At 44.8% G+C, this 25681-nt stretch overlaps 1 protein-coding gene across 1 annotated transcript in view; it reads left to right on the top strand.

Annotated features, from left to right (window-relative positions):
- LOC113422512 (integrin alpha-D-like) overlaps positions 1-25681 on the top strand; it is a 48562-nt gene that overhangs the window by 6068 nt on the left and 16813 nt on the right. The window contains exons 5-17 of the mRNA XM_087947443.1: positions 1004-1118; positions 1567-1697; positions 4872-5005; positions 5316-5469; positions 5807-5957; positions 6323-6396; positions 7707-7839; positions 8742-8890; positions 10044-10178; positions 12032-12247; positions 18424-18554; positions 23785-23942; positions 25286-25437. Of these exons, the coding sequence (XP_087803569.1) occupies positions 1004-1118; positions 1567-1697; positions 4872-5005; positions 5316-5469; positions 5807-5957; positions 6323-6396; positions 7707-7839; positions 8742-8890; positions 10044-10178; positions 12032-12247; positions 18424-18554; positions 23785-23942; positions 25286-25437 (1833 nt within the window). The remainder of the gene's footprint in view (positions 1-1003; positions 1119-1566; positions 1698-4871; positions 5006-5315; positions 5470-5806; positions 5958-6322; positions 6397-7706; positions 7840-8741; positions 8891-10043; positions 10179-12031; positions 12248-18423; positions 18555-23784; positions 23943-25285; positions 25438-25681) is intronic.

The following is a 25681-nucleotide window of genomic DNA, read 5'->3' as shown; positions in this document are numbered from 1 at the left end:
AACTGTGAAGACCTCACATCCTGGAAGAAGACTTGTGTTGTTACCAAGATAACAAGTTTGCCAGGAAGGGATCAAGCTCAACTTGGGAACATCTTTACTCTTTTCTCTCTCTTCCTCCCTCCCTCCCTCTCTTTCCCTTCTCTCTTTCTCTCTCCCCTCTCCCTTCTCTCCTTCCTTCCCCTTGCTCTCTTGTTCTCGTACCCCCTCTCTCCCTTTCTGCTTCCTTCCACTCCTTTTTCCTCTTTCTCTTCCTCCTTCCCTCCCTCCTTCCTCTCCCCTCCCCTCCCCTTTCTCCCTCTTCCTCCCTCCCCTCCCCTCCATCTCCATCTTTCTCCCTCCCTCCCCTTCCCCCTTCCACTCCCTTCTTCACTACTCTGTTGCCAATTTTATTTGTAAAAAGTATGGGGCTGACTGGAATCCTGGGTTCATAAGTGTCCCTGTTCTGCCATATCCACATTTCCCTCACATTTTTGCTCTAAGATATCAAAATGAACTTTAAGGAAATTTCAATATGTTCTTCCTTTCACCCCCTTGCCCATAGCCAGGAAGCGGCTGGTTCTCCCACTGTCAGAAAATCTCCCCACTTTATTTTGTACCTCAGCTGGTTTTCCATATGCTGTTGGGATCCCACCTGTCTTCTTTGCCAAGACGGAACGAGACCAGTCATGTAACCAGGGTGGATGAATACTGCACTGACATCCATGATACCACCTCACTGATGGAGGGGGGAATTTTAAACTGGCCAGATGTGCCTCGATTTGGAATATTAGAACAGGACAGAAAATAACTGTTTCACTTTATAGTTGTTAAATTTCTATTGCCAAAGTGAAACTGAGATTGCATGAAATGACAAAATGACCAAACTAGCTTTGGGAAGGGAAACAGGTTTCTGCTTTCTATTTGGCCACAAGCAGCAAAATTCCTCTGTTTGCCCTAAAGAGCCAAGTATGGAGAATACAGTTTCCACCTGGTCTTTACTAGTTTCCATCTCTGTTTATTTAAGGTCTGTGGCCCCACGGTGCATCGGGCCTGTGGGGAAAATACATATGTAAATGGTTACTGCTTTCTGTTGGACCAAAATCTGCAAGAAAAGGAACATTTTCCAGAATCATTGCCAGGTAAGATTTGGAGAAAAGGAGTTGGGAGGGAGGGAAGGAGGAAGGAAGGAAATAGGAAAGGAAGGAGAGAGGGAAGGAGGAAAGAGGAAGGAGGGAGATTAATGAGGGAAGGAAGGAAGAAAGGGAGACAGGAATAAGAAGAAGGAAAAAGGAAGGAAGGAGAAAGGAAGAGAGCAATGGAAGAGGAGATAGATAGAAAAGGAAGGGAGGGAATAAGGACATGCTAAATATGGCTAAATATGGACTTGGATTCTACCTGGGGCATAGCAGCCAAAATGTTCCAAAGTAAATCAGTAGTGATTTTATAGTTAGTAGGTAATTTAAGTCTGTTCTTTCCTTTTCTTACTAAAAAGTGTTAAGTGAAAGCAACATCATGGTAGGTAGTGGAGGTTGCTTGATGGGTCCTTTAAATATATGCCTGCCCCTCCCTCCATATATCTACCACCAGAGTGCACCCACCATCCAACTGACATTGCCTTCCTGATTGATGGCTCTTCCAGCATCTCGGAAGAAGACTTTGAAAAGATGAAGCGATTTGTTTCTGAAGTCATCAAGAATCTCTCTGGCAGAGATACATTGGTAAGGGCCATGGAGAGAGGGCTAAATTCTCCACTGATCTGGGCCAAGTCACATCCTGGTCCAATGCTATTCAAGCATTACTACTTGTTCCTATCATTTGCAATGGTTGCTAACAACATTTTCTGTTGTAAAAAGCCATCGCAATAGCACTTAGACTTATATACCACTTCACAATGCTTTGCAGCACTCTCTCAGCGATTTTACAGAGTCCACCTACTGCATCCAACAATCTGGGTCCTCATTTTATTAACCTCGGAAGGATGAAGGCTGAGTCATCCTCAATCTTGAGTCCATCAGGATCAAACTACTGGCTGTGGGCAGAGTCAGCCTGCAATACTGCATTCTAACCACTGTGCCACCACAGCTCTTTTATTCTAATAAATACTGTGAAACTGGTGGCACAGAGGTTAGAATATTGCAGGCTAATCTTGCCAACTGCCAGCAGTTCGATTCTGACCGGCTCTAAGTTGACTCAGCCTTCCAATCTTCCGAGGTCAGTAAAATGAGGACCCAGATTGTTGGGGGCAATATGCTGACTCTATAAACTGCTTAGAAAGGGCTGTAAAGCTCTGTGAAGCAGCACATAAGTCTAAGTGCTATTGCTATTGCTAAACTAAAGGGTTAGGGTAAAACGGTGGACTGAATTTGATCCTCCTCTTTGGAATATTTGCATCACAACATTCCATCCACCCTCCTGCCCCTTTTGACTCTCTCTCCTCCAGATTTCCTGCTTCCGCAGAATATTAGTCTTCTGTTAAGGATTGCTCAATTGTTTGATCCACACAGAAGCAGGAGAACATCTGTGCAGTGGCTGGAGCGTATGTTTTGCGTGAAAAATATTGCAGGTCCGTTTTCCAGGAAATAAAAAGTCAAATGGCACATGGCCGAAAGGATCCATGAAGGAAGGTTGAAAAAAATAAATAAAGATGGGGGTCATGACAAAACAATTCAAAACCTGTCCGTTTTATAAGTGTCGTGCATAAGCAAATATGTTCAAAAGAGATTAAACTTTGTATATGCTGCAGCTGCCATCCTAACTTTTATGAACCCAGATCAGTGGTGGGATTCAATTTTTTTTACCACCAGTTCTGTGGGCGTGGCTTAATGGGCGTGGCAGGGGAAGGATACTGTAAAATCTCCAGTCAGAGGTGGAATTTGGCAGTTCTCCAAACTACTCAAAATTTCTGCTACTGGTTCTCCAGAACTGGTCAGAACCTGCTGAATACCATCTCTGACCCAGATCCTATCCCTACTCTGTCAACACAGACCCTATGTAATTGTGAGATCCTGCAGAGTGACTTAGAAGTCAAAATAGAAACAGTAGATGGGCCAATATTATTTCCCAGCAAGGCTACATCCTTTCTTCTTAGATGAGATTACAGTATTCTGCTTATATAGAAGTTCTTCATAATGCATATACATCCGTTAAGAAGCAATAATTGTCTGGATGGATGGTCCCTGGCAGAATACGGATTGAATTGCTGGCTAAGTCACAGAAAACTGTTAAGTGTGGTGAGCAGATAGAAGATAAATTGTATAATAGATATTTTTATTCGCAATCAGTGTTGACATATTCCTTAAACAAGGGCTTGGTGGAGTTGTCTTTCAGCAGTGATGTTCCGGGCTGGGTGCATTGAAAGTAAAGGACATTCCAAGTGCTGGTTTGAGTAAGTAAAGGAAGGATCAGGGGTGACATGATAGCAGTCTTCCAATATCTCAAGGGCTGCCCACAAAGAAGAAGGAGTCAAGCTATTCTTCAAAGCACCTGAGGGCAGGACAAGAAGCAACCTGGATGGAAACTAATCAAGGAGAGAAGCAACCTAGAACTACGGAGAAATTTCCTGACAGTTAGAACAATTAGTCCATGGAATGACTTGCCTTCAGGAGTTGTGGGTGCTCCAGGACCAACACTGGAGGTTTTTAGAAAGGAATTGGGCAACCATTTGTCAGAAATGATATAGGACTTCTTGCCTGAGCAGGGGATTGGACTAGAAGATCTCCAAGGTATCTTCCAACTCTGTTATTCTGTAAAGCAGGGGTGTCAAGCATCAGGCTTGTGTTTGACCTCAGGGGGCCAGAGTGGGCGTGGCCAACTCGACATCACTTGTGTCAGGGGTGCCTGTGGCGGCCTGAGCATTTTGCCAGCGAAAAACGGGCTCCCAAGCTCCGTTTTCAGCTGCGACAGCCTCCTGAAACCCTCTGCCAGTGAAAATGGAGCTCAGGAGGGCCGCATGCAGCCCCCCAGAGCTCTGTTTCCACTAGCAGAGGCATCACGGGCCAGTCCTTTGCTGTTTCCAGGCGGCCCCGCAGGCCAGATCTAAGCATCCCGTGGGCTGGATCTGGTTCCCAGGCCTTGAGTTTGTCACCCCTGCTGTAAAGTGCGACAAGGGCCTACTAAACCCTTCTGGGTATTGCTCAGGTAGTGGTTGTCTTTGCTATTCTGGGAAGCAGTGGGAAAAATTTGATATCTTTATATCATTTATAATACGAGGAGGCAAATGGCCCAGCGGTTTAATAATGCTGAGCTTGTCAGCTGGACAGCTGACAGCCAAGTTCGAAACCTGAGTGTTGTGTAATGGGATGAGCTCTCATTCCTTGCTCAGCTCCAGCTCCAGCCCATTAGTAGTTTGAAAGCATGTGAGTAGATAGATAGGTACCACTTTGGTGGGAAGGTTACAGTGTTCCACGCATCCTGGGGCGTAGGCATGCTGGCCATGACCATGGAAGTGTCTTTGGATAACTCTCCCTTGGCTAAGAAACAGAGATGAGAAGTGGACACAGCTGGACAGGGAAAACATTTACCTTTATAATGAAAATGGCAGGGCTTCAGTCAGGTTTAAGGTGACATTTATTCATAATCATTGTGAAATGTTATTTTATCTTGTTTTTTAAAAGCCTTAGATGATAGGTCTTTTAGAACAGCAAGTAGTGCAGTACTGAATTGACCCAGTCAATATAATTTCCTTTAAGCATCGAGAAGGGATAAGAATTCTTTTTCAAAGGATCCTCTTATGCTTCCATTTATATCTAAATTTGGAGAAGATGACTAAATTTGTTTGTGACCTGGGTAGACCAGCCATAGTCAAAAGAAAAGTGCTCCAAAACAATACGTTTTCATACCACCATGCAGGCAAAACACAACATAATAACCATGTGCTTCTTTTCTTGCACCAGTTTGCTCTCATGCAGTTTTCAGGGAACTTCAGGGAACATTTTAATTTCAACAGTAAAGACTCTGCACAACTTGTAATGAAAGTGAAGCAGCTGTATGGATGGACCAAAACAGCTACAGGCATCCGCAAAGTTGTGTATGTCCTGCTCCTTCCACTTCTTCTTCTTCTTCTTCTTCTTCTTCTTCTTCTTCTTCTTCTTCTTCTTCTTCTTCTTCTTCTTCTTCTTCTTCTTCTTCTTCTTCTTCTTCTTCTTCTTCTTCTTCTTCTTCTTCTTCTTCTTCTTCTTCTTCTTCTTCTTCTTCTTCTTCTTCTCCTTCCTCCTTCCTCCTTCCTCCTTCCTCCTTCCTCCTTCCTCCTTCCTCCTTCCTCTTTCCTTTTCCTCACCCTTGGAAAAATATTAAGTAGCTGAATCAATGTTTATTCTTCCTTCCCTTTTCTTCTCAAGGAGGGAACTGTTTATTGCAGAAAAAGGATCTCGGAATAGTGCTACAAAGATCCTTATTGTGATAACCGATGGAAGCAAGATGAATGATGATGCTGAGTATTGGGAGGTGATACCAGAGGCTGAACAAGCTGGGATCATCCGTTATGCCATCGGGGTGAGAATCTTCTTAGGAGCCTCAGTGACCAAATATGATTAGTCTTGTATCTCAGTTACATTGACCACCAAAAGGTATCATGTTGCCAGCATCATCCTTATTGGAAACAGTTACATGCAGCTGGCCAGATGTCATTCTTTGGGGTTCAAACCTACCCAAAATTGAACCCACAACTCCTTGCAATTTAGATTACCTTATGCAGTCCATTAGATTTAGGAATTATCCAAATCCTGGACTCAATGCCAGAATGAGTATGGTACACATCTCTGCCACATCGTATGGTTATCAACTGCAACAATTGTGTCTGAAATATCCTTCCTTCTTTTCCCACGTTAAGGTTGGCTCTGCATTTTCAACCATCGGAGTCCAACAGGAACTGAAAGACATCGCTTCTGAGCCAGACGATGAGCATGTTTTCAAAGTCAATAATTTTAATGCTTTGAAAAGTATCCAGGAGCAGTTACAGAACAAAATCTTTGCAATTGAAGGTAACTTCGGGCCTTTTTAAGGATGCAATCCCAGGTGCATCTTTTTGGCTATTGCCTAGCATTCTTCCCGAGGCAAGTTCATATACAAATTTTTTTTTCTGAAACAAGGATGAAGGCAGAGGTGTAACTTTGAGAAAGCAGAATGATTCACTTGCAATAGAGCTGATCTATTTCTTACGGTTTTGTGTCTGAACAAGCTTCTGATTTGAAACCAGCTATTTGTGCCTAGATTGAAAACTCTGCATTGATCTGTTCAATTGTCCATTTGTTGGTTTTCCAGACTAAAGCAAGAACATGCAATTTTACTATATCCTTACTGAGGACATTCTATCCTGTTTTCCTGCTGTCGTTGTGTCTCCCCATAGGCACCCAGTTCCGGAGTAGCAGTTCCTTCCAAATGGAAATGTCCCAGGAAGGTTTGAGTGCCCTCCTGATCACGGTGAGTGTTCTTGAGCCCAGCGTGGATCATAGAATCATAGGCCTAGAAGGGACCTTGGAGGTCTTTTAGTCCAACCGCTTTCCCAAAGTCTTTATACCACCCCCGACAAACGGTTGTCCAATTTTTTTCTTGAAAACCTCCAGCGATGGAGCACTCACAACTCCAGGAAGCAAGGTGTTCTACTGATTAATTATTCTCACAGTCAGGAAATTCCTCCTTATTTACAGGTTGGAGCTCCCTCCGATGAACTTCCCCCACTGCATTCTTGGAGACAATCTCTTAGTAGACTCTTAGTGGTGGGCAATGAATGGCCCTCCCCACTTTCCCCTTCCTGCCTTTTCTCTCTCTTACCCTCATGAACAATCTGTCTTCTCCAAGAACCCCACAGAAATCTTAGGGATTTTGGCACACAGTTTCTAGTTCTGGCTGCACATTACTGCAATGTACTTGATCTCTAATAGAATAGAATAGAATTCTTTATTGGCCAAATGTGATTGGACACACAAGGAATTTGTCTTGGTGCAAATGCTCTCAGTGTACATAAAAGAAAAGATACATTCATCAAGAGTCAAGAATCATAAGGTACAACACTTAATGATAGTCATAGGGTACAATAAGCAATCAAATCATATTAGGAAACAGTCAATAAAAATCATTAGGCTACAAGCCAGAGGTGGTATTCAGCAGGTTCTGACCAGTTCTGGAGAACCGATAGCGGAAATTTTGAGTAGTTCGGAGAACCGTCAAATACCGCCTCTGACTGGAGATTTTACAGTATCCTTCCCCTGCCACGCCCACCAAGCCACGCCTACAGAGCCGGTAGTAAAAAAAAATTGAATCCCACCACTGATAGAAGCAGCAAGGTTACAGTCATATAGTCATAAGTGGGAGATGGGTGAAAGGAAGGATGCGAGGATTAATAGTAATAGTAATGCAGACTTAGTAAATAGTTGGACAGTATTGAGGAAATTATTTGTTTAGCAGAGTGATGGCATTCGGGGAAAAACTGTCCTTGTGTCTATTTGGTGTGCAGTGCTCTATAGCATCGTTTTGAGGGTAGGAGTTGAAAGAGTTTATGTCCAGGATGTGAGGGGTCTGTAAATATGTTCACAGCCCTCTTTTTGACTCGTGCAGGATACAGGTCCTCGATGGAAGACAGGTTGGTCGTAATTGTTTTTTCTACTCTACCTTTTTCAACAAATGGAGCCAAAGATCGTTTTTATTTAAAGGTTCAAGTTGTGGCAGGTCCGACATTATTTTTCTTCCCAGATGATTGTACAGTCCTATTCTAACTTTTTGCTGTGATTTAGCAAGGCCTTGTCGTCGGAGCTGTGGGAGCCTATGATTGGTCTGGAGGATTACTTCTATATCAAACCGGCCACCAAGACCCAGAATTTATTAATATCTCCAGCATCCTCAAATATATGAATAATTCCTATCTCGGTAAGAAAATAAAACCCAAAATTCACACCCTCCATTATGTTCTACCTCTCTTTCCAATACAGCATTTTACTGAAATTATTATAATTAGACTCTTTTATCTCTGTTATTTTGGACTATACAGTACAAGGCTTTCTACTAACCCATTTGATGGTTTTCCATTTAGTTGTGGCAGGAAGCAAATTCACTACAGGTAATCTTCGATTTACGGCCACAATGGGGACCAGAATGTCTGTTGCTAGGCAAGGTGGTTGTTAAGAGAGTTGCACACAACTTTTTGCCACAGTTGTTAATTTAATGACTGCAGTGGTTAACTGACTCATGTGGTTGTTCAGCGAATCTGGTTTCCCCCACTTGAGTTTGCTTGTTGGAAGCCACCAGGGAAGGTTACAAGTGGAGATTATATGATCCCGGCATGTTGTAAACACATGCCAGTTGCCAAGCATCCAAATTTTGATCATGTAGCCATGGGGATGCTGCAAGTGTGAAAAACGGTCATAAGCCACTTTTTTTGATGATGCCGTAACTTCAAATGGTCACTAAACAAATGGCTGTAAACCAAGGGCTACCTTATCTGCATTTTTAGATCATTATCTTACAAATGAATCTATCCCAAGCTTGATTGTAAATTTAAAGGATCCTCTATGATCATGTGAGTTATGGATGTACATGTATACATCCAAACTGGATTGTATTGCTTCTCCATGTCATATAATACATGTGGGTGTATGCATAATTTTGTATTTATTTATTTATTTTGTCATGTTTATGTAGTATATACTAGAGGTGATGACCCTTTGAGAGCTGTATACAGCCAAATTTCATTTTAATGTATGCCGATTAGTGTACATGTCAAAGTGATGACAAAGTTATCATAGGTTTTAGCTGTTTTGTCTCCCCTTTAGGCTATTCTTCTCAGCCTGTCCAGTTCCATGGGAGGAATGGCCTGGTTGTAGGAGCTCCCCGCTATGATCACATTGGCAAAGTTGTCTACTTTGAGAATGAAGCCCTGAGTCGGGAATGGCGGCTAAAGATGGAGGCAGTAGGGGAACAGGTATGAACGGAGATAAAAGAACTCTGAAAGAATTGAAGAGAACATAGATAAAACCTCTGGAGGAGGATGTGATCAGGTTCCACCCCAAACATTACTGCTCTGACCTGGTTCCCAAACACAACAAACCCTCTGTAGTTAACTAAATGTTTCCTTTATTAGGAGCTCCAGCAGCTCCCGGCATAAAGTCTCTCTCTCTCACACACACAGCAGGCTAACAAGTCTGTCCGTAGAGAGATGAATAGTTGTCTGCCACACCTATTCATCTCCGCCCTCTGCCTTTTAACTCCAGAGCTAAGGTGGGGTTTCACTGGCAGCAGTGGCTCTTCCGTCCCAAGGACCAGTCCATATTTTTCCACTGCTCTCCTCTTCTCTGCCTTCTGCGCATCCATTCATCAGGCACTGGATCCAACTGTTCCTCCTCTTCCTCATCCGGCACCTCCAGTCCTGGGGGCTGTTGACTCTCCATCTGGGACAGCCCAGGCTCCGCCTCTGCCTCTGTCTCTGTCAGGTCCATTCTCTCTTCCCCTCGAAGCTCTCAGAATGCCTTGATACTGACCCTGACTCCCACGCCTCCCCCTCATCTGATTTGGCTGCCAGAGGGTTGAAGGCACGAAGGCTATTGAGCAAAGATTCAAGGTCACATATAGGTAGCCCTCAACTTACGACTACCAAGTAGAAGGACACTAAGTATCTGAAAATGTACCTTTTTCCTTTATTGCCTGCATGCCTCAAAACCTAAGGTTGCAGACTTAAAGACTGATACTTCAAAAACATACTTCTTGCACCCAGCAGTAACATCTCTGCTTCTGCAATTAGAACATGAAACATGCAAATGATGGCCTTGCTCCATTATTATTTTTTAAGTCGAATGCAAATGATGGCCTTGCTCCATTATTATTTTTTAAGTCGAATGCAAATGATGGCCTTGCTCCATTATTATTTTTTAAGTCGAATGCAAATGATGGCCTTGCTCCATTATTATTTTTTAAGTCGAATGCAAATGATGGCCTTGCTCCATTATTATTTTTTAAGTCGAATGCAAATGATGGCCTTGCTCCATTATTATTTTTTAAGTCGAATGCAAATGATGGCCTTGCTCCATTACTATTTTTTAAGTCAAATGAAATTAAGAAGTGATTATTTGATGCAACAGGTTGGTTCTTACTTTGGAGCAACTCTGTGCTCGGTGGACCTCAATCAAGACAAAAACACAGATTTAGTTCTGGTTGGAGCTCCCATGTACTACGATGCCACTGCAGGAGGAAGGGTTCACATCTGTCTTTTTAAGGTAAGAGACTTCTTGATCTATGAACCACAGAATAAATGATGGTTGAAGATGGGCAGCTCTAGAGTTTCTATGATTTTCAACTTCTGCTCAAAATACCCAGGTGTTACATTGTAAATCAGGTGGAGGAGAAACTTTTGAGGTAGTCCTCAATTTACAACCGGTCGCCTAGTGACCATTTGAAGTTACAATGGACCTCCCCAGGTTGTTTGTGGCCTGGTTCTGAAGTTCTGGTCTGCATTTGGGCAACCAGCAAACAGCCTGCATTCACAGCTGTTTGGAGCATCCTCTGGTCACATGACCCTATTTTATTACACTTTTGCTGAAAACTGGCATTTTCTTCTGATTTTTGGCAAAACTGTCCCATGGCGATCAATTGGTTTGCTTGACATCTGCGGCAGTTGCTTTACAATCATGGTGTTTGCTTAACAACCATTGCACACAAAAAAAGCCATAAAATCAGGCCAGTGACATGGATAACCTAATTTTCGATTCTCATAACTTATGACTGATAATGGGAAGGCTCCTTTACCATTGTAAGTCGAGGACTACTTAATATTTCTTGATATTTTTTTAAGGCTGAGCTCCAATATGGCAAACAAATATTTGAAATGAGTGTGACACTTGACATAAACATCTTAATTTGGCAATGGAATCTTCCATTTGTTGCATCTGAGGAAAATTCTGTTTTAAACACAGGCTCTGTCTTGAAAGAGAGAAAAGAGGGAAGGAGGGAGGGAGAGAGAGAGAGAAAACCTGTATATGTGGCAGGAGATGTGAAACACTGAGGATCCATTTATGCAATAAACCCCAAATGGGTTGGGAACCATATTTATTCTCTCTGGGAAACTCTAGAAATGATGATTTATGCAATAAAAGGAAAGGCTAAGTGTTCAGAACCTTCACTAAACTACAGTCAATGACTACTTCAGCTTCAACCGCAACAATACAAGAGCACACAACAGATACAAATTCAATGTAAACCGCTCCAAACTTGATTGCAGAAAGTACAACTTCAACAACAGAGTGGTCAATGCCTGGAATGCACTACTTGACTCTGTTGTTCCATCCTCTAACCTCCGCTCCTTTAAACTCAAACTATCCATTGTTGACCTCACCTCATTCCTAAGAGGTCTGAAAGGGGCATGCATAAGCACACCATCGTGCCTACCTTCCCTGTCCTAATGTCCCCATTTATTCGTGCCTATTTTCTGTATTCTTACTCATGTTTATACTTATACCTATTATCTTGTAAGCGATTGACAAATCAAATAAATCAACAAGTCCCAGAATTCCTTGGGGAATTATGGCAGTCCACAATGGAATAAAATTGTATCCTAAAGTAGATATGTCTACAGGTGTTTAATAAAACGTACTAATAGATTAACAGATAATCAAAGTTGGAAGGGACCTTATAGGTCATCTAGTCCAACCCTCTGCCCAACCCTATACCATTTCTGACAAATGGCAATCCAATCTCTTCTTAAAGGTCTCAAGTGATGGCGCTCCCACAACTTCTGAGGGAAAGTTGTTCCATTGGTTGATTGTTCTTACTGTCAGAAAGTTTCTCCTTATTTCCAAGTTAAATTTCTCCTTGTTCAGTTTCCATCCATTATTCCTTGTCTGGCTTACAGGCACTTTAGAAAATAGCCTGACCCCTTCCTCTCTGTGGCAGCCCCTCAAATATTGGAAGACTGCTATCATGTCTCTCCTGGTCCTTCTCTTCACTAGACTAGCTAGACTAGTACTGAAGTAGTAGGTGTAAATTTTTTAAGAAATTTGTAAAGACCATATTGTGGGGGCAGCCTTCTGAGAAATTCATTTGCATTCCAGTGTATTTTTCTTACATTTTGCAGAATGAAGCATTTTCTTGTACAAACAGCCACACAGCTTTGAAAGGAGAGCCAGGGCATTTGTTTGGTCGCTTTGGGGCCAGCATTGCAGAAGTGGGTGACATCACTGGGGATAAATGGACAGACGTGGCCATTGGGGCTCCCTTGGAAGATGAGAATGCAGGAGCCGTGTATATCTTTTCAGGGAAAAGGGCATCCATCAATCGCAGTTATGTTCAGGTGAGCTGACCCCCAGGCCTTGCTTGAGCAAAAGGCCCTCTTTTTTCTCTGGAAGCAAGACTTGGCGTTGCCTTGAAGAAAGACATCTAGGTGGACCTTTGCACTCTTCTCAACAATCGCCATCTTCTGTCCCCTTCCTCTTTGCAGAGTCTCAAAACTACATCCTTACATGTTACACAGACTTTTTTGTGTTGTCATTAAAAAACAAAAGCATGAACACCAGGGTAGTAGGGTGATGCTCAGGTGCTGTGAATGCTCCAGGGTGTTTTCTCTTGATTTACTGGGAAGAACTCTACTCTGTACCAGTCTACTCTGTATATGTGTGTGGGGAGCTCTGAGTACCTACAATGAGTCATTCATCCACCCCCATTCCCACATGACTTGCCTTTCAGACACTATCACAGAAGGCAACTGGAAGGAGGATACACCAGTTGTATCTTTTGGCATCAGCACACCGTCACTGTGTATGGTTAATAATAACACATCAAGGTTCTATATTCAACAACCATGAATGGATGAAGAATATCTAAAAATGAATCTTTTATGATATTGATTATCTATCTATCTATCTATCTATCTATCTATCTATCTATCTATCTATCTATCTATCTATCTATTTATCTATCTATCCATCCATCCATCTATTATCTATCTATCTATCTATCTATCTATCTATCTATCTATCTATCTATCTATCCATCCATCCATCCATCTATCTGTTGTGAATCAATAAAAGTTACTAGCATAAATGCAAATCAGGGTTTGGAAACCTGCATACCTGATTGGCCCTTATACAACAACTAGGGATTGGTCCATAAGTAGTCCCTGATTGGCCACTACTTTGACACTTCTCATTGGTTATAAGTTTGAACTTATTGAACATGTCATTGGTTAACAAGGTAGCAGATAACCCTATAAAAGGGTTGCTGTTGCCCATAGCCTTGCTCTGTTCTGTTCTATTTACAATTATTAAAGAGTTGAAGTCACTGGTCAGATGTCTGGTCTCCATTATTTCCCAAACTTAACACTGGCGACGAGGATGGGATCCGGAGACCGAAGAGCTGACTGAGTTACAGAGCAACAAACAGAGCACGTGGTCGAACACGCACCATCAACGGCAACATGGCCAGCGGTGCTGTACCACCCGCTCCATTCAACCCAGAGACCGAAGACTGGGAGGCATACATGGATCGGTTCCAGATGTTTCTGGAGACCAACAATTTGAAAGATGCAACAACCGGCAAAAAAAGAGCTATCTTCCTAACTCACTGCGGGCCTACCGTGTTTAAAATGGCAAAATCACTTCTGCCAAGCCAGCAGAGGTAAAAGAAATGGACTGGGGACGCCCTCGAGCCCTTACTACGGGCTCACTACGCGCCCACCGTGCCAACCTTAGTCAGAAGACACGAATATTACCAGAGGGACCAACGGAAGGGCGAAAGCCTTGCCAATTACATCGCGGACCTCCGCAACCTTGGAGGTCTCTGCGGATTCGCCGACTTAGAAGAAGCCCTCCGGGACCGCCTGGTTCTGGGCCTAGAAGATGGCACGATCCAGAGCAAAATTATGGCTAAGGGGGACATTAGCCTCAACGATGCCCTTAAAGAAGCCTCGGCAGCGGAAGCGACCAAGAAGTCGGCAGCCCGAATGCGCCGCACCAACGCACCGCCACGTAAACTCGCCAATGATACCTCGCCTCGCTCAGAGAGACACCCGTATCGACTCACCACGAAGACCTAGAATCCCCATCAGAAAGCGATGAGGAAGAGGTCAACCGACTCCGAACGGAACGAGACCAGTTCACACAACCCTCATTCCGACCGTGTGCAGGATGTGGGGCGAATCACCCACGATCCAGCTGCAAATTCCTCGACGCACTCTGCCAAAATTGCGGGAGACGAGGTCACATCACAAAGGTTTGCAGAAGCAAACAAAACTCCAAACCCCGACAGGCCGAATGCCAATCTTCAGGATTCTTCAGCACACACCGAGAAAAACTGAACCACCAATGGGGAAACCACTCCTACAGAAACAAGCCGTCCACCACTTCCACCAGGCGGGAAGAAACCAGGCGGGAAGAGACCCACCAAACAATCACCATTGGCCACGCTACATCCCTTGATGCCGGGAAAATCCGAGTAAAGGTCGCCATCGAAAACAAACCTTGCGTGATGGAGGTAGACTCGGGATCTTCCTCTCGATGGTGTCGTGGAAAACGCCCAACAGCTCATTCCAACGATTCGCCACCAAGACCTTAACCTCAAAGGGTTATACTCAAAGACTATCAGGGCAACCAATTCCCGTCGTCGGGTCCCGCAGATTCCAGATCTCTTTCAAGGACCGCACCGTCGCTCTGCCACTGACTGTCGTGGACCGCGACAGGCCTAGTCTTTTAGGCCTTCAATGGTTCAGCCGCCGGAATTACTGTAGCCGGAGTCCACCGAGCCGAGAGCAACGATTGGGAGGAGGCACTCGTGCAAGATTTCCAAGACGTTTTGAACGGACTAGGCAAGTACAAGGGGACCCCGATCTCGCGAACTTGAACCCTGAGATAGCACCCATCCGCCTTAAGCCACTTCGGGTGCCATTCGCCTTGAAGCCTAAAATCGACGAACAACTCGATAAGCTAATAGCGCAGGGTGTGCTGGAACCCACCAACCATGCCCGCTGGGAAACCCCTATAGTGACGCCTATCAAGCCTGATGGGTCACTGAGAATTTGCGGAGACTACCGGGCCACCTTAAACCACGCACTACAGCAAAGTGCATATCCAGTGCCGGTAGTGCAACACTTGCTCCATTCCCTGGGTGGCGGGAAAGTTTTCGCTAAACTAGATCTAGCCCAGGCGTATCAGCAATTGCCTGTAGATCCTACCACGGCAGAAGCGCAAACTATCGTAACGCATAGGGCGCATTTAAATGCAACTGCTCCAGTTTGGGGTAAGCGTTGCCCCCGGAATCTTTCAGAGTTTAATGGAAAGGTTGTTACAAGGGATCAGAGGGGTCGTACCATATTTCGACGATGTACTCATCGCCGCCCTAACAAAGACATCCTAGAAAAACGACTCAGAGAGGTTTTACGAAGATTCCAAAACGCAGGCCTCAGAGTTAAAAAAAGATAAATGCCAGTTATGTACCGAAAAAGTAGAATTTTGGGATACCTCCTGGACAGCCAAGGAATCCATCCCACCAAGACAAACTAAGGGCGATTAAAAGGCCCCCACTCCAAGGAACAAGGCAGACTTACAGGCGTTCCTTGGACTTATCAATTTCTATAATGTCTTTTTACCCCACAAAGCAACGGTAGCAGAACCATTGCATAGACTATTAGACAAAAAAGCAACGTGGGTTTGGGGACAACGGGAACAATGTGCTTTCCAACAAGTAAAGAAATTGCTAACTTCTGATTCTGTACTTATGCAGTACAACGAGACTCTTCCGCTCACTATCACGTGTGACGCATCACCTTTTGGGGTTGGAGCAATCCTAGCCCACGTATTACCGAACGGAGCGGAAGCTCCTGTCGCATTTTTTTCACGAACTTTAGCTAAAGCTGAAAGAAATTATAGTCAGCTGGACAAGGAAGCTTTAGCTATTGTGGCTGCAGTTAAAAGATTTCATGAATATGTTTATGGCCGTGCGTTTACGATAATTACTGATCATAAACCACTACTGGGGATCATTGCGGGTAATAAACCAACCCCGTATATATTGTCCCCCAGAATGACCCGTTGGTCTGAATTCTTGGCGGCCTACAACTACACCTTGCAACATCGCCCGGGGAAATCAATTCTCCACGCTGATGCATTGAGCAGAACACCGCTTCCAGAATCGGTTGAAGATCCAGCCCCGACCATCTCAACACTACAGATCGAAGCTCTACATGCACCACCCTTGACGGCTAGAGACATTGCCTTTGAAACGAAACGTGACCCAGTTCTGCAACACATCCTGCGTTGGGTTGAACGGGGGTGGCCGACGGACCAAATAGCACCAGAATGGGCGCCTTTCAAAGCCCGCCAAACCGAACTGTTTTCCCAAAAAGGCTGTATCTTGTGGGGCGATCGAGTCGTAATCCCTGGCAAATTGCAACAAACTGTCTTGGCGGTATTGCATGAGGGACATCCGGGTATCGTGCAGATGAAAGCACTCGCACGCAGCTATGCTTGGTGGCCAGGAATCGACAAAAGAATCGAGGCCTGGGTCGCTACCTGTCAACGTTGCCAGGACGTCAGCAACGCCCCGCCTAAAGCAAGCCCAACTGAATGGGAAACTCCAAGGGGACCTTGGTCCCGTATTCATATTGACTTTGCGGGGCCTACCAAAGGACACACTTTCCTTATTACTGTCGACGCCTATTCAAACTGGCTCGAGATTCATCGAATGAATACAACTACAACGGACTCAGTCATCAATAAATTAAACAGACTATTTGCCACACACGGGTTTCTGGACGTGTTGGTCTTGGACAACGGCCCACAGTTTACTGCATTGCCCTTTGAACAATATCTTGCTGATCGGGGCATCCGCCATGCGCTAACCTCGCCCGCGCACCCTGCGGCAAATGGACGTGCAGAACGCATGGTACAATTTGTAAAAAAGACCCTTCACAAAATGGAATTTGGCAACATCGACGAGAAAATCAATCGAATTCTCTTGTTGCAGCACATCACGCCCACAGCGTGACCAACAAAATGCCCGCTGAACTTCTTATGGGGCGGAAACTACGATCGCACCTTGACTGGCTCCACCCCGCATTCGCACCGAAAAACCCTTCGGCTCCAGCAGCAAATGCCGGGAATTTAAGGTAGGCGATTTAATCTTTGCCAAAAACTTTTCCGGCGACCCGTTATGGATACCCGCAACCGTTACCCACCTTACCGGGCCTAGATCTTACCGCCTGCTAACGGACAATGGGAGGGTGTGGAAACGCCACATAGACCAACTCCGATCGAGATTATCACCCAGCACCCATGACTCCCGGGTTCACCAACTCAAGGGGGAGGAAATATCGAGGAAATTGACTTTGATATGACAAATAGCAGGACAACAGAAACCCTACGGCCCAGTGAAACACCGGAACTTGAAGCGGGGAGGGAGTTGAATTTTTCAGGGAACTTTAATACGGGGGAAACCGAACTGCAAAACCCCGAAGAAACACAGAGTAGCAGGGACAACCACAGTGGAAGCAGCACGGAATCACCGTGCAGTGAAACTGAAGTTAATAAAGATCATCCAAACGCTCCACCGGAACCTTAGACCAAACCAGGTGGAACCACGGAAATCATCCAGACAGACCAAACGGCCTGTCTATCTTGAGGATTTTATTACAGCCCCCCTCAAACGGAACCCAAGGGGGAGGGGTGTTGTGAATCAATAAAAGTTACTAGCATAAATGCAAATAAGGGTTTGGAAACCTGCATACCTGATTGGCCCTTATACAACAACTAGGGATTGGTCCATAAGTAGTCCCTGATTGGCCACTACTTTGACACTTCTCATTGGTTATAAGTTTGAACTTATTGAACATGTCATTGGTTAACAAGGTAGCAGATAACCCTATAAAAGGGTTGCTGTTGCCCATAGCCTTGCTCTGTTCTGTTCTATTTACAATTATTAAAGAGTTGAAGTCACTGGTCAGATGTCTGGTCTCCATTATTACCCAAACTTAACACTATCATCTATCTATCTATCTATCTATCTATCTATCTATCTATCTATCTATCTATCTATCTATCTATCTATCTATCTATCTATCTATCTATCTATCTATCTAATATCTATCATCTATTGTCTATCAATCATCTCTCCCTCTATTGTTTATTATCTTTCATCCCTATTTACTTGTCCTCTCTCTCTCTCTCTCTCTCTCTCTCTCTCTCTCTTTCTCCACACACACACACACACACACAAACACACACACACACACACATTCAAGCTGGCAAATATGCTTAACACTGTTGTATTTGAAGTTATGATTGCCCTGAAAAAATTAAGGCTGCCTTGGCACTTACGACTGTCACAGCATTCCCGTGATCATGTGGTCACAATCTGGGCAACTGGCAACTGGCATTTATGACCTGGGCAACATCCCAGTGTCATATATGTCACATATCACATATCCCATTTGCGACCCTCATTTTTTTCCTTGCTTACCTTCCTTTTCTCTTTCCACAGCGCATTCAGGGACTGAAGTTTTCTGGAAGGTTTTCTTATTTTGGCCAAGCCATCAGTGGAGGAAGAGATCTTACAGGGGATGGTTTGAAGGACATCACTGTGGGACAACAAGGAAGAGTTTTGTTGTTGAGGTGAGGAGGATAACAGCCCCATTTTCTCCCAGTTCTTCTGCATTCTTAAACGTGCATAATCAGGCCCATACCCTCAGTAAATAGAGATGTTTACATTAAGGCATGATTATATTTATATATTTGTTTAATGTTTAGGTTTCTTATCTTCTAAACATAGAGACTCAGGATTCCTCCAGTTCTTCCTGTTCCTGGATTTGAATCTGCTGGGTTGGTGAATGTAATGCTGAACTGCCATCTTGGAGAAAATGTTATCATAAAAATAGGGGGGTCTACAAGTTAGGCAAAATCCCATTGGCTGTTATCCTGTCTTCTGGTTCTGTGGGTTCGGCCTCTTTTGAAGAAGTTGAGGTCTCCAGGCCCTCTACTTTTGAAACTAACAAGTCTATTGTTTCTCACTAACCCCAAAAGACAACAATGAAACTGGAGGAGTGGGGAATTGGCTTCAAGACAGTTTTTGAACCCTGGAGGGAGCATGGTTTGGCCAGTGGAAGAAGTAAGGATGGTAAGGTTGACGCCTTACCACCAGATGGTAAGGTTGATGTTGTGAATGAATAAAAATTACTAAACCTAAATGCAAAGCAGGGTTTGGAAGCCTGCACATTTGATTGGTCCTTAAACAATGAACAAGGATTGGTTCATAACAAGCCTCTGATTGGCCAATCTTAAGGACACTTCTTATTGGTTATTAGTTTGAACTTGATGCACTTAGTATTGGTTAAAAGGGTAGCAGCCAACCCTATAAAAGGGGCTACTGCTGCCCATAATCTTGCTCTGTTCTGTTCTATTACTGTTATTAAAGAGTTGAAGTCACTGGTCAGATGTCTGGTCTCCATTATTCTCCAAACTTAACACTGGCGACGAGGATGGGATCCGGAGACCAAAGAGCTGACTGATCTACAGAGCAACATACAGAGCACGTGGTCGAACACACACCATCAACGGCAACATGGCCAGCGGTGCCGTACCACCCGCTCCATTCAACCCAGAAACCGAAGACTGGGAGTCGTACATGGATAGGTTCCAGATGTTTCTGGAGACCAACAATTTGAAAGATGCAACAACCGGCAAAAAAAGAGCTATATTTCTAACTCACTGCGGGCCTACCGTGTTTAAAATGGCAAAATCACTTGCCAAACCAGCCGAAGTAAAAGAGATGGACTGGGACGTCCTCTAGCCTTTACTACGGGCTCACTACGCGCCCACCGTGCCAACCTTAGTCAGAAGACACGAATATTACCAGAGGGACCAACGGAAAGGCGAAAGCCTTGCCAACTACATCGCGGACCTCCGCAACCTTGGAGGCCTCTGCGGATTTTCGGATTTAGAAGAAGCCCTCCGAGACCGCCTGGTTCTGGGCCTAGAAGATGGCACAATCCAGAGCAAAATTATGGCTAAGGGGGACATCAGCCTTACCGATGCCCTTAAAGAAGCTACTGCAGCGGAGGCGACCAAGAAGTCGGCAGCCCGAATGCGCCGCACCAATGCACCGCTACGTCCACTCGCCAAAGATACCTCGCCTCGCTCAGAGAGACACCCGGTATCGACTCACCACAAAGACCTAGAATCCCCATCAGAAAGCGATGAGGAAGAGGTCAACCGACTCCGAACGGAACGAGACCAGTTCACACAACCCTCATCCCGACCGTGTGCAGGATGTGGGGCGAATCACCCACGATCCAGCTGCAAATTCCTCGACCGCACTCTGCCATATTTGCGGGAAAAGAGGTCACATCGCAAAGGTTTGCAGAAGCAAACAAAACTCCAAACCCCGGACAGGCCGAATGCCAGTCTTCAGAGTTCTTCGGCACACCCCGAAACAAACTGAATCACCAATGGGGAAGCCACTCTTACAGAACCAAACCGTCCACCACTTCCACCAGGCGTGAAGAAACCAGGCGGGAAGAGACCCACCAAACAATTACCATAGGCAACGCTACATCCCTTGATGCCGGGAAAATCCGAGTAGAGGTCGCTATCGAAAACAAACCTTGTATAATGGAGGTGGACTCAGGATCATCTCTCTCGATGGTGTCCTGGAAGACGCTTCAACAGCTCATCCCGACAATTCGCCGCCAAGACCTAAACCCTCAAAGGGTTATCCTCAAAGATTACCAGGGTAATCGAATTCCCGTTAATCGGGTCCCGCCGATTCCAGGTCTCTTTCAAGGACCGCACCGTCGCACTACCACTGACTGTCGTGGACCGTGACAGGCCTAGTCTTTTAGGCCTTCAATGGTTCAGACCCCTTGGGATCACTGTAGCTGGAGTCCACCGTGCCGAGAGCAACGATTGGGAGGAAGCCCTCGTGCAAGCATTCCAAGATGTTTTCGCAAACGGACTAGGCAAGTACAAGGGGACCCCGATCTCATTTAACTTGAACCCCGAGGTAGCACCCATCCGCCTTAAGCCGCGGCGGGTGCCGTTCGCCCTGAAACCTAAAATCGATGAACAACTCGATAAACTAATAGAACAGGGCGTGCTGGAACCCACCGACCATGCCCGATGGGAAACCCCAATAGTGACGCCTATCAAGCCTGATGGGTCACTGAGAATTTGCGGAGACTACCGGGCCACTTTAAACCACGCACTTCAGCAAAGTGCATATCCAGTGCCGGTAGTGCAACACCTGCTCCATTCCCTGGGTGGCGGGAAAGTTTTTGCTAAACTAGACCTAGCACAGGCTTATCAACAATTGCCTGTAGATTCGGCCACCGCGGAGGCACAAACTATCGTCACGCATAGGGGCGCATTTAAATGCAACCGACTCCAGTTCGGGGTGAGCGTCGCCCAGGAATCTTTCAGAGCTTAATGGAAAGGCTGTTACAAGGGATAAGAGGGGTCGTACCGTATTTCGACGATGTGCTCATCGCCGCCCCGAACAGGGACATTCTAGAAAAACGTTTCCGCATAGTTTTACAAAGGTTCCAAAACGCAGGCCTCAAAGTAAAGAAAAATAAATGCCAGCTATGTACCGAAAGGGTGGAGTTTTTGGGATACCTCCTGGACAGTCAAGGAATCCATCCCACTGAGGACAAACTAAAGGCAATTAAGAAGGCCCCCACTCCAAGGAACAAGGCAGATCTACAGGCGTTCCTTGGACTTATCAATTTTTATAACGTCTTTTTACCCAATAAAGCAACCGTAGCTGAACCATTACATAGACTCTTAGACAAAAAGCAACGTGGGTTTGGGGACAACGTGAACAAAACGCTTTCCAACAAGTAAAGAAATTGCTAACTTCTGATTCTGTACTTATGCAGTACAACGAGACTCTGCCGTTAACTATTACTTGTGACACCTCACCTTTTTGGGGTTGGAGCAATCCTAGCCCACGATTACGAACGGAGCAGAAGCTCCCGTCGCATTTTTTTCACGAACTTTAGCTAAAGCTGAAAGAAACTATAGTCAGTTGGATAAAGAAGCTTTAGCTATTGTGGCGGCAGTTAAAAGGTTTCATTAATATGTGTATGGGCGTGCGTTTACAATATTACTGATCATAAACCACTACTGGGGATTATTGCGGGTAATAAACCAACCCCGTATATATTGTCCCCCAGAATGACCCGCTGGTCTGAATTCTTGGTGGCGCATAACTACACCTTGCAACACCGCTCGGGAAATCAATTCTCCACGCTGATGCATTGAGCAGAACACCGCTTCCAGAATCGGTTGAAGATCCAGCCCCAACCATCACAACGTTGCAAATTGAGACTCTACACGCGCCGCCATTGACGGCGAGAGACATTGCACTCGAGACAAAACGAGATCCGGTCCTGCAACACATCCTACGCTGGGTTGAGCGTGGGTGGCGAACGGGCGTGCAGAGCGCATGGTACAGTTTGTAAAAAAGACCCTCCACAAAATGGAATTGGAAACATCGATGAGAAAATCAATCGGATTTTATTGCTGCAGCACATCACGCCCACAGCGTTACCAAAAAACGCCCACCGAACTTCTTATGGGGCGGAAACTACGATCGCACCTCGACCGGCTCCACCCCGCATACGCACCCGAAAAACCTTTTGGCTCCAGCAGCAAATGCCGGGAATTTAAGGTAGGCGATTTAATCTTTGCCAAAAACTTCTCCGGCGACCCTTTATGGATACCCGCTACCGTTACCCACCTCACTGGGCCTAAATCTTACTGCCTGCTAACAGACGATGGTAGGGTGTGGAAACGCCACATAGACCAACTCCGTTCGAGATTACTACCCAGCGCCCATGGCTCCCCGGGTTCACCAACTGAGGGGGGAGGAAATATCGAGGAAATTGACTTCGATATAACGGATAGCAGGCCAGCGGAAACCCTATGGCCCAGCCGAAGCACCGGGATTGAAACGGGAGGGAGTTGACTTTTCCATGGGACTTGAACACGGGGGAAACCGAACTGCGAAACCCCGAAGAAACATTGATTGGCGGAGACAACAACAAGCGGAAGCAGCACGGAATCACCGTGCAGCGAAACAGAACTTAATAAAGATCATCCAAATGCTCCACCGGAACCGGACTTAAGAACAAACCCGGTGGAGCCACGGAAATCATCCAGACAGACCAAACGGCCTGTCTACCTTGAAGATTTTGTTACAGCTCCCCTCAAATGGAACCCAAGGGGGAGGGGTGTTGTGAATGAATAAAAATTACTAAACCTAAATGCAAAGCAGGGTTTGGAAGCCTGCACATTTGATTGGTCCTTAAACAATGAACAAGGATTGGTTCATAACAAGCCTCTGATTGGCCAATCTTAAGGACACTTCTTATTGGTTATTAGTTTGAACTTGATGCACTTAGTATTGGTTAAAAGGGTAGCAGCCAACCCTATAAAAGGGGCTACTGCTGCCCATAGTCTTGCTCTGTTCTGTTCTATTACTGTTATTAAAGAGTTGAAGTCACTGGTCAGATGTCTGGTCTCCATTATTCTCCAAACTTAACAGTTGACACCACTTACTATGTGGTAAAAAAATTCTCCTCAGAGATTGGGAAGGCAGTAGCTGTGATGGGTGTTTATCAACCTTGGCAACTTTAAGAATTCTGGACTTCAACTCCCAGAATTCTCTGACTGAAAGGAAAACAGACAGACTGGGGGATTCTGGAAGTTGAAATCTAGATGTCTTAAAGTTGCCAAGGTTGCGAAACATTGGCTTATATGTTTTATGCTAGCTCATGTTGGATGCTGAGTCCTGATCATACAGTATCTTAATGAAAATGATCTTCCCTTCTCTTCTTGCTTCCAGGTCTCGTCCTGTTCTGCAAGTGAAGGTCTCCATCGTGTTCCACCCACCTTCCATCCCAACCTCAGTCTTCCAATGGCAGAGGCCAACATCTCAGGAGAATGTGACCAGCATGGCAGAAGTGTGCTTTACCATTTCGAAAGTCACTCAGGATTTCCTAGGTGATGGGAAACGGTGTAGTCCTTTGGGGTCCTACAGCAATCCACATCCTTCAAACCCATGCAGTGTTGATTTAAATATGCAAAAGAAGTGTGTAATGTAACCTTCTTATTGGCCTCCTGCTCCCAACAGCATGTTGTTGGTTCGGCTTTTCTAATATTTCTTCGTATTTACTGAGGGAACCTCCCACACACCACCTCCTGCATTGAAGAATCTAACACAGTGTTTTTCAACCCTAGCAATTTGGAGATGTGTGGACTTCCGCTCCCAGAATTCCCCAGCCAGCTTGGAATTCTGTGAGTTGAAGTCCATACATCTTAAAGTGATCAAATTGAGAAACATTGGCCTGACAGATATCAGTTACCATTATGTCTTATTTTAACTCTTCATTTAACTTCCACATTTTAATAATTCCCTTGCTCACAACATGGCTCATATCTCCCTTGTATTAGATATTGGGTAAAAGTAAGGGAATCTGTCACCAATTGTATTTTGCTGAAAATTTGGAAGATGGCTTTTGTGTCCCAGATTATTCATTATTATTATTACATTAGAAGAGAATAATTGTAGCTCAGGATTAAGCTTGGAGTCCTTGGTGGTCTCTGAAGTTGGTTGTCTTCTTGCAGACATGATGAAAACTCCTTAATTACACAGCATAGGGACAGATTTCACCATAGTTTTAACTGGGAAACTGTGAGCATCCTAGACAAGTCCAAAAAACATTAGAGAGTTCCTGGAAACCCGTCGCTGAGACAAATCAACATCAACAGGCACATAGACATAAACAACATCTACATATCATTCAAAAGAGACAACTCAAAAGTTTTTTTTAAGCCTCCAATATACCACTTCTCCAGCAATCAACACCCAGTTAAGCAGATTAACATCAAGACTAGCACTAGACCATCAATCAAGCAGTAAATAACACCCCAATCCAGGACCCACCAAGTCAGACAAACAACCAAACAGTAAACAACAGCTTAAGGAACTACCAAGATCACTCCCACCAACACTGACAGAGCAAGCCACTTATATGTAAACAGACAGAAACCCCACTCCCTTTCTAGCACTGATGATGTTACCTAATTGGGTAATGAAACATTTGCAAGAAAACAACCAAGTTCAGAGAACACCAAGGACCCCAGGGTATTATTACATTCAGATGAAAAGTTGACATCGTCGTTTATCAAAAAACTTGGGGCAAGGACAAGTAAAGGGAAGGGAAATACCATCATTCTTCCACTGACAGAATGAAACTTTTACACTCTGCTGAGAGTAAACATTCTTGTAAGAACAGCAATCCATGGGCTAAGTTTTGAAGCTCTTTTTTTCTTTTTCCACCTAGATGAAATCTATAGTGAGCTTTCCTACAGCCTGACCCTGGATTCTCACAGAATAAAAGCCAGGGCCTCCTTCACTTCTATGTCTCCCACCCTGCAAGCGAACATTTCGATTGGACTTGAGCAGAAGTGTCAGAATCACCAGATTGAAATATCTGTGAGTTGGTGTTGTGTCCTGATGATCTTCCTGTTCTATTGCCAGAACAAGATAGACTCAAGACCGGAGTTGAGTTCAGCTCTTTATTTAACTGTCAGTAACTTCAACTAAACTCGAGCCGCGGCAGCCTCTTTTATAGCGGCTGCTCGCGGCTCGCAACCAATGGCATAATTTTAAACCTCCCGCCGTTTAGGCGGCCAATCATAATATGTTGTTAACCACCAATCGCTAGGCGGTAGTGATT

The sequence above is a fragment of the Notechis scutatus genome, chromosome Z, assembly GCF_049901735.1.
Source record: "Notechis scutatus isolate UNSWTSFEM ecotype Mainland chromosome Z, rNotScu1.2, whole genome shotgun sequence".
In the NCBI taxonomy this organism is placed as follows: Eukaryota; Metazoa; Chordata; class Lepidosauria; order Squamata; family Elapidae; genus Notechis; species Notechis scutatus.
The sequence above is the reverse complement of the archived record's forward strand: the minus strand, read 5'-3'. Positions and strand labels throughout refer to the sequence as shown.